We start from the raw sequence: 9261 nt of genomic DNA, 5'->3' as shown, positions 1-9261 counted from the left end.
TAATTATGAATCCTGCTTTCAGGGAGAATTTCATGAGTATGTACAAGGTAACGAGCTCACAGTATTATAATACATGTATAGTATATTGAAAATGAAAAATGGTATAATTATAACAGTGTATAGAAGTGCTGTGTGGAGAACGTTAGGGTGAGAAGAGGGTGATGGAAAGCTGATTGGGGAACGATCAAGATTGGACAGTAAGTATGAGTGGGAAGGGAGAGGATTTCCGAAGAAAAGGAGCTTGGGAAAAGTTAAGGCACTGAGGGGGAGACATGGAACAAGAGGCGTTAGGGGTGGGCTGTGTGGGGGACAAGCAAAGTGAAGAAAGGGTCGTGGAGGAGAGTAGAGAAGAAACCTTAGGATAAAGAGTAAGGCAGGGGAAAATGAAGATAAACTGAGATGTGAGGAGTAAGGAGGTTAGGAGGAAAAGCTTCCGAGTGAGCGAGCGTGAAGGAGAAAAAGTAAGAGTGTTAACAATAGTGAAGAATAAGATGGAGGCTAAGAGAGGCTGCGCAGCGTCGGGTGGAGGGTCATACAGCATACATGGATTTATGGCCCCGGGGCTGGCTGGTGCAGGCAACTTTTGGCCGGCGGGGAACACCACACACACACACACACACACACATTCCTTACCTGTGGAATCATTAGGGGCAACAATTGAAGTATGTGTCAATATTCCTTTTATTTTATTTCATATACAAATATATATTACATATTTACATATTTTACAAAGACACTCAAACCAACGTATACACAAATATTTACACGCATCAGTACACACACATGGATATCTTCAGGAGGAAACCAAGACAACTTCACTCCCTCGCACCGCACACACCTGAACACATTGTTTTGCACATGCGTACCAACCAGTATGTACAATGTATGCATATGATTACTCAGGAATGAATGAATGGTAATAATACCGTTGTACACACACACACACACACACACACACACACACACACACACACACACACACACACACACACACACACACACACACACACACACACACACACACACACACACACACACACACACACACACACACACACTCGGAAACATATATAAACACATGGGCATACAAGTTTACGAAAAAAAGTCCTCTCCAGAGAAAGCGAATTATATAAAAACTTTACGAATGCTCATATCATTGTCTATGGCTCAACACATAATCTCAACGATTCTGATTTACGTACATAGATAAACGCGTACACACACACACACACACACACACACACACACACACACACACACACACACACACACACACACACACACACACACACACACACACACACACACACACACACACACACACACACACTCATACATTTTTGGCCGCTGCTCTTGTCGCTGTTGGTATTGCAACTGCCAATGCTGCTGCTACTGCTGCTACTACTACTACTACTACTACTACTACTACTACTACTACTACTACTACTACTACTACTACTACTACTACTACTACTACTACTACTACTACTACTACTACTACTATTATTATTATTACTACTACTACTACTGCTACTGCTACTACTACTACTACTACTACTACTACTACTATCAACATATAACACCAGCACACCTAAGCACGGTGGCAGGTATATGGCCATTGTGTCAGACTTGCCAAATTGATACATAAAAAAAAAAAAATGAGGGTGAGATGAATGTGCTGCATTTAACAGCGATGACCATGAAATGAGAGGGTGAGTGAGTCCCATGGTAGGGAGATAAAGGGATAAATGGCACCTGAATGGGAGAATGTGAACGTAAAAGTACTGTGATGACAACATGAATATGCGATGATGTAAAAAATATATCAGAAGTGAGACATAAATGCTGATGATGCAAAGATGCACTGATGACAAAACAAATTACACCAGGATAAAAGAATTTATACATAAAAGTTACAGGTTCAGCAAACATAACGCATTCATATTCGCTCGAATAATGCGCATTAACTTGATTAATTTGCTGAAAAACACAAATTCATTTTTTTATTTTATGAAAAGAGAGCAAGCTAAATATATCCTGTAGTACAAAATGGCTGTGCATGATATTCCGCCGCGATGTGTATATAGAACGAAAAAATATAATCCGGTAATACCCTCCAACCGAGGAATTTCAAAAAGCAAAACGGAAACCCGGTCCAGAACTGCCAATAAAATTTATTCCCAAAAGAAGCATCCCTGGTTGATGTTTCCCAATCGTAATGGATGAAAGAACAAAGGCATAACCACTTCAAAAATGTCCGTGTGCGGCATTATACTGATTAACCCCGACCCGTGCATAGGCAGCAGGCAGTGATGTGGTTGTATTGTGCAGGGGGACGGCAGTGCGGCGTTAGCGAGGCTCTGTGACGTGGTGGCTGTGGTGGCTGTCAGTTTTGTGCGTGTGCTGGAGTGCAGTGACAATAGATAGTGTCCCGGGTGGTGTGGTGTGGTGTTTTGCGTTGGTTAGTTGGGTTAGTGGTGGTGCAGTTGCTAGTACTTTTTAGTGTCGTGTGGAGGTTGTTGTATCATGGTCACTGGTGATATACATCGTGTTTAAACCTGTGGTACTTGTATTTTGGGGAAGGTTACTGAGGTGTTTTCGAATTGCAAATATAATAGCGGATAGCAGGTAGCAGCGCAGGACAGGACAGGCCGGGGAATTGGTTGGCAGGAACTGAAATAAAGGATGGTACTGATTCTATGGGTGAATATGAGGAAAGAATGGTGCAAGTGTGACGTGTTGATGACCCATTGGGGTTCGCATTAGGGTGAACAAATGATTATGGGAAAACAGTTTTGGTTTCTCGTTGCGTGTGAAAGAAAAAAAGTAAATAAATGAACATGACAGAGCAGCGGCCGTGTGTTCTCTCTCTCTAGAAAAAAATAAAGAAAATTAAAATCTCACAAATCTCAACCAATGTGCCGATGACCTTAAAACATGATGAGCAATCCTGCGATAACCTTTCATGTTATTTTTCTCACTGTTGAACTCTGAATACTCTTTTTTTCAGTTTTTGTCGAAGAATAACTTTTGCGTGGGCTTGCAATTTCAAAAGGAAATGACAGTGGTTGAAGTTCGTGTGTGTGGAGGTGGAATAAGTCTCCACATGTCCTTGGAGGCGAGACAGGAGGTGGAGGACCTTAAATCTTTATTATTCATCTTGACATTAAGAGAGAGAGAGAGAGAGAGAGAGAGAGAGAGAGAGAGAGAGAGAGAGAGAGAGAGAGAGAGAGAGAGAGAGAGAGAGAGAGAGAGAGAGAGAGAGAGAGAGAGAGAGAGAGAATCGATAAACCACATGATAAGTTGATTTGCAGATAGACACGAGGAAATTCACAAAACACAAGACTGGAGGACACGGAAACACGCCATACACTTTGGTAGTCTTTGGGGGAGGGTGAAGGGGAGGGCCTAGGGGTCAGTGCCTCCCTCCCTCCCTCCCTCCCTTCGTTCTTTCGTCCCTTGTGGCCACTCCCCTCAAAGTAAATGTTACGTTTTCTCTCTGAAGTATTTTTGTATTGGTTCTGTGGGAAGCTTTGGTCTGGATTAATAATTTTTTTCCGTCCCTGTTCCAATCCACGTGTGATGTGTGACGTCAGGTCGGACCTTTGAATACCGTTCCCTGGTGGTGACTTGCTGATGTGATCTCTGCTTACATGTTCCTGTTATTGTCAGTCCAATTATCTCATTCATATGCATGTAGTTTTCCACAACTGATAATACGGGCTGATTTTCCATTATGTAAAAATCCCACCTCTGACTTTTCATCACTGACTGGTATTAATCTATTAGTGAGCGGAAATATAAAAAAAAAAATAGAACTAGGATTTTAGTGACCATTATGTTCATAATGTTTTTTTAAGGGGACAATCATAGAAAATAGGAACCAAATTATGAGAATGTATAAAATGAACAACCTACTTTGCATTTTACATTTTTTCCCATAATATTATTAGTCATTGAAAGCAAAAATGTTGTCCGGAAAAATAGTGCCTGATCGACCCCGCGGCCCGGCGGTTGAACGAGCTCATAATCTGCTCTTTTATAATTAACTGAGCATATGAACAGGTGACTCAATTTTTCCGCCTCCCCTACAAAAATAAGTAAAAATAATTAACTGTCCAGTAACTTCTTGCATTTGAGGGAATTTTACGCTGATGGGAAAACTTTTCAGCCTCTGCAGCACTTAGCATGTATTCAAGAATTACATAATGCACCGTTGCGATTGACCTTTCCCTTTTGTGCCTGTACGCAGAGAGGGTCAGGATGAGCCGTCCATTGCGTCCTTTATTGTAAAATGTCTCGTGGCGGCGGCGCCACATTTGGCTTCAGAAACAGCGGCGAGAAAGTCTTTGTGGCCATGAAACTTGTGACTCACGAACCACTTCCTTGTCCGGGCGCCTGGATGGCCTGCAGGAGGAAGCAGGGGCGCCAGGAGGGTGCCCTTGTGGTGCCTCCTGGATGCCTTTGCCCTTCCTTGTCCTCCCTGGGGCTTCACAACACCACACAACAGGTGACGATGAAGGCGGCCACCACGATGATAGTGGACAGCCGCGGCACGCACACGCAGCTGGAGTTGTGCTGCATGGCCGCCCGATGCTCCCCTGTCACATACACACACACACACACACACACACACACACACACACACACACACACACACACACACACACACACACACACACACACACACACACACACACACACACACACACACACACACACACACACACACACACACACACACACACACAGAGTCACGCACACACGCACACAAATAGACATTTGTTAGTTTGTTCTTTACAGCCAGCAGCGTGCATGCTATTTACACTTTTTCACAATACCTATTTTACGTGGTCGCATGCCGTTGTGACCTTTAATTACTGAATTGAAAGTTTTTATTTCCTTACTTATATTTTCACCTTTTTGTTTCTGTTGTGCCGCTCAGTGCTGCTTCTCGTAATTTTCGTATATTACATCGTAATGTAACATCCCACTCGTGGTTGTTTTTAATCACCCTCTGACACCATATTGCCTCTATATTTCCTTTATGACCTCGGCTCCCTTGGTAACGGCGCTGGCATCCTAATTACATCCCTTCCTCCTTTCCTTCCATCCTTTCCTTTTACTCCCTAATGTAAAATCATTAACTGAAGCCTTTTCTCATAATTCTCCAAAATTTCCTGCCCTAAGTTCTACCTTCTCCATCCCTTTCATCTACTCGACACAACCCTCAAACCAGGGCCCTCCATCTACCCTCCTCAAAGCCAGCCACTTACCACCTCGCGTCGACTACTGCTCTGCTCTTCATCTGCCTTTCGCTTACCGATATTCAAAAACCACTTACTCCCTAAATCAACTCTCACCAGTGTCCCTCTACATTTTTCTCTTTTATTCTCACTTACTTGCACTTCGTCCTTTCATCTCTTCCTTACTTAAAGTTTTCCACACTCCCTACCCTTCCCTAGCCTTTCCTTTCCTTCCCCACCATTCACCTTCACCTCTCCCGTCCCTTTCTCCCTCTTAAGACTTACCATCGAGAACGTGGAGGTTAGCGATCGCCGGCTCCATTCCATCAGGCTGGCAGGTGAAGGTGCCGGTGTCCGAGGCTCGGGCGTTCTGCAGCAGGAGGAAGCTGGTGGTGGTCTCGCCGCGCTCCTCTACCACACTGACTCCTCCTCGCGACGACGTGTAGCTGATGGTCTGGTGTAGAGGAAGGGGGAGAGGCATGAGAGGGTTATCTGTCTGTCTTTCTGTTGCTGGCGGCGTGGTTGTTATTCTACGGGAGGTGGTGGTGATGCAGACTGTGTTTAAAGTGGTTTGGCTGCTTGTGCTTCTCTTGTGTGTTATTCCTTGTCTGTTCTGTCTGCTTGTCGCTGCTTCCTCCTCCGTCTGCTTCTGTTTCTCTCTCTCCATCTCCCTCTTTGTCTCTCCCTTTATGTTCTTCTCCGTGTGTGTTCATGCATGTTCACTTCTTGTATACTCGTATGTATGTATGCATATGTTTGTGTGTGTACGTGAAATTGACTCCCTCTCCTCTCCTCTCTGTCTCTCTCTCTCTCTCTCTCTCTCTCTCTCTCTCTCTCTCTCTCTCTCTCTCTCTCTCTCTCTCTCTCTCTCTCTCTCTCTCTCTCTCTCTCTCTCTCTCTCTCTCTCTCTCTCTCTCTCTCTCTCTCTCTCTCTCTCTCTCTCTCTCCCCCCCCGTCTTTCTTTGTACATCCGTCTCTTGATGCTCTCTCTCTCTCTCTCTCTCTCTCTCTCTCTCTCTCTCTCTCTCTCTCTCTCTCTCTCTCTCTCTCTCTCTCTCTCTCTCTCTCTCTCTGTTCTTATGTCTCCATCTTCAGTTTTAGTGTTTGCTCTCCCAATCCGCTGAGCCTCAGCCACCTCTCTCTCTCTCTCTCTCTCTCTCTCTCTCTCTCTCTCTCTCTCTCTCTCTCTCTCTCTCTCTCTCTCTCTCTCTCTCTCTCTCTCTCTCTCTCCCCCCTTTTCTTGTATAAAAATTTCATCCATTTTTTTCTTTATTCGTGTCATACCATGTCCATATCGCTTTTTTTTCTTTTCTTTTTTCTCGGTGTTTCATTTATTTGCGCGCTTTTGTAATACAGGAAAATGTTTATTTCATGCCCTGGCAAATTTTACCTCCATAGTTACACTCTTGGATTTTATTATCAGATGAGACCTATAAATACATTGCGTGTGTGTGTGTGTGTGTGTGTGTGTGTGTGTGTGTGTGTGTGTGTGTGTGTGTGTGTGGGTGGGTGGATGTGAGTGTGTGCTAGTGTCTGTATTTTTCTGGTCAATAAAATCTAATGTTATCTAATAAGACTGAACGATCACCTCATTATCTGTGATCAGTAAATCTATCTATCTATGTATCTGTGTGTGCTCGCGCTCACCTCGTTGCCGTGGTACCACGTGATGGCCTCGGGCGGGTAGGGGGCGTGGTACACAACACAAGTGAGATTGATCATGCTGGCGCGGTTCACGTAGATGTCAGGTGCTCCAAGAACCTCGACCGTCGGTTCTGCGTCAGTAGGAAAGAAAAAGAGTTAGTCTCCTTTCATCCTCCTCCTCGTTCTTTATCCTCCTTCTCTTCCTCCTACTCCTCCGTCTCTTGTTCTTTCTCAATGTGTTTTTCTTTTCTTTCTTTTTTCCTTCGTGCTTCCATTTTCTCATACATTTCGTCCATCTCATTCTCTTTTATTTCTTGTCGTTCTCCTTGTCTTTTTTTCTCGCCTTTTCTCCATCTCCTTGTTTCCTTCTGTGTTTTGTCCGAGACTTCAAGTTATCGCGTTATCCACTTGTTAACACCGGGAGGCATTCTAGTTTCATATATGCCAGTGTACCATTTATTTCTTTCACTCTTTCTTTTCTCTCACTCTCACCCTCCGGTCTTTTTGCGTCAACTTACAATTTGTGTTATTCTAGCCAACATTATATCTATGCCGATGTCTGTTTATATATTCATCTGTCTAAAAACCATAAAAAAAAAGCATTAGAAAATAAGTGAAGCTGCAAGAAGCCGTTAGGTCTACACATGGCAGTCTTACACATGGCAGTCTCTACATAAAACTTACCTATTCACTTGTATCCTTATCTATATGTATTTAATCTGGGACATCCACCTCAAAAATACAGATAAAATCCTCTGTATCATCTTAGTTTTTTAATCCGTCTTCCCTTTGCATGGTCTCATAACAAACCCTCTTATTCGTCATATTGTACACGTATTATAACCCTGAAGACAACGTATAGTTTCATATTTTGGTCAGGTATACCCCCGCATCATTATTCTTATATCTTCTCCCTGCCTTCCTCTTTTCTATGTCCTCCGACCATTCCTCCTCTACTCGCCAGGGTCATTTTTCACGCCGCTGTGGTCGTCCCCGCGGCGCGCACCATCATGCCAACTGGGCCCTTGCGGCAAATGTTCAAGGCGAGTAAAGATCGCAATGTTACCTCCAGCCAGAGAGAGAGAGAGAGAGAGAGAGAGAGAGAGAGAGAGAGAGAGAGAGAGAGAGAGAGAGAGAGAGAAGTTTCATCAGACTCTCCTTATCTTTGATTAATCTTTACCGAGAAAAAAAAAAAAAGGGATAAGAAAGAGACATAAAAGAATGTACACTTAGGAAGATATAGGAAGAAAGGTGTGGCCAGGAGGAGGAGGAGGAGAAGGAGGAGGAGGAAATATAGTGATCTTTTTGGGTCTAATATTTCATTCGCATATCATTGGCCCGTATCTGTAGTTAAACTCTCTCTCTCTCTCTCTCTCTCTCTCTCTCTCTCTCTCTCTCTCTCTCTCTCTCTCTCTCTCTCTCTTTCTCTTTGAGTGGATGGTCACAAATTTATGATCCGAACATTCCCAAAGTGAAAACTCATTTTACTTTAAATCCAGAGAGAGAGAGAGAGAGAGAGAGAGAGAGAGAGAGAGAGAGAGAGAGAGAGAGAGAGAGAGAGAGAGAGAGAGAGAGCAGGCAACAGAGACCATAAGATAAAAAAAAAGCGAAAAAGAAGAAAGGTAAGAGAATTAGAGATGTGAGGAAAGAGAGAGAGAGAGAGAGAGAGAGAGAGAGAGAGAGAGAGAGAGAGAGAGAGAGAGAGAGAGAGAGAGAGAGAGAGAGAGAGAAGAGGGTTTGGTTAGGTGGCAGGAAATGGAGATAGGATGGATGCCGAATAAAGAAAAAGGGAGAAAAAGACGAAAAAAGGATTGTCCGCGCGGCAGGGGAGAGGCTAGGAGGAGAGAGAGGGGAAGAAAAGAGAGGAGAGGAGAGCGCGGGAGGGGAGATATGATAGTGTGCGAGAGAGAGAGAGAGAGAGAGAGAGAGAGAGAGAGAGAGAGAGAGAGAGAGAGAGAGAGAGAGAGAGAGAGAGAGAGAGAGAGAGAGAGAGAGAGAGAGAGAGAATGTGAGGCAAAAGCAGGGAGTGTAGGCCGTGTTTGATAGTTTTCCAGTTACAAAAGTATATATATACGGCCTTTTGATCCTGTGGTCTGCGCGCAGTTCGTGAATGGAACTGTTGTTTTGCATAGATAGATAAAATGGCACGCACGTGGCTTGATATATGGCTGAAAATTCCCAAAATTAATCGCACTCAGAGCTGTCGTAGAGTGAAGCATTTGTTGAATTTTCAGGAATTGAAAGAATAGCGTTTTATTTTTCCTTTTTTTGTATGTGATAGTGATAGTGTGTGTGTGTGTGTGTGTGTGTGTGTGTGTGTGTGTGTGTGTGTGTGTGTGTGTGTGTGTGTGTGTGTGTGTGTGTTTGTTTG

The 9261-nt window shown here is 43.8% G+C and overlaps 1 protein-coding gene across 2 annotated transcripts in view; it reads right to left on the bottom strand.

The window, feature by feature from the left end:
• Positions 1–938: 938 nt before the first annotated feature.
• LOC135090485 (zwei Ig domain protein zig-8-like) overlaps positions 939–9261 on the bottom strand; it is a 28019-nt gene continuing 19696 nt past the window's right edge. For both annotated transcript variants that reach the window (XM_063987253.1, XM_063987252.1), the window contains 3 exons: positions 6894–7021; positions 5532–5700; positions 939–4601 (listed from right to left, as the gene is read on the bottom strand). In XM_063987253.1, coding sequence (XP_063843323.1) covers positions 4492–4601; positions 5532–5700; positions 6894–7021 — 407 coding nt within the window. In that variant the 3' untranslated portion in view covers positions 939–4491. The remainder of the gene's footprint in view (positions 4602–5531; positions 5701–6893; positions 7022–9261) is intronic.

Source organism: Scylla paramamosain, chromosome 35 (genome assembly GCF_035594125.1).
Source record: "Scylla paramamosain isolate STU-SP2022 chromosome 35, ASM3559412v1, whole genome shotgun sequence".
Lineage (NCBI taxonomy): Eukaryota > Metazoa > Arthropoda > Malacostraca > Decapoda > Portunidae > Scylla > Scylla paramamosain.
This window is presented reverse-complemented; position numbering and strand designations above follow the sequence as displayed.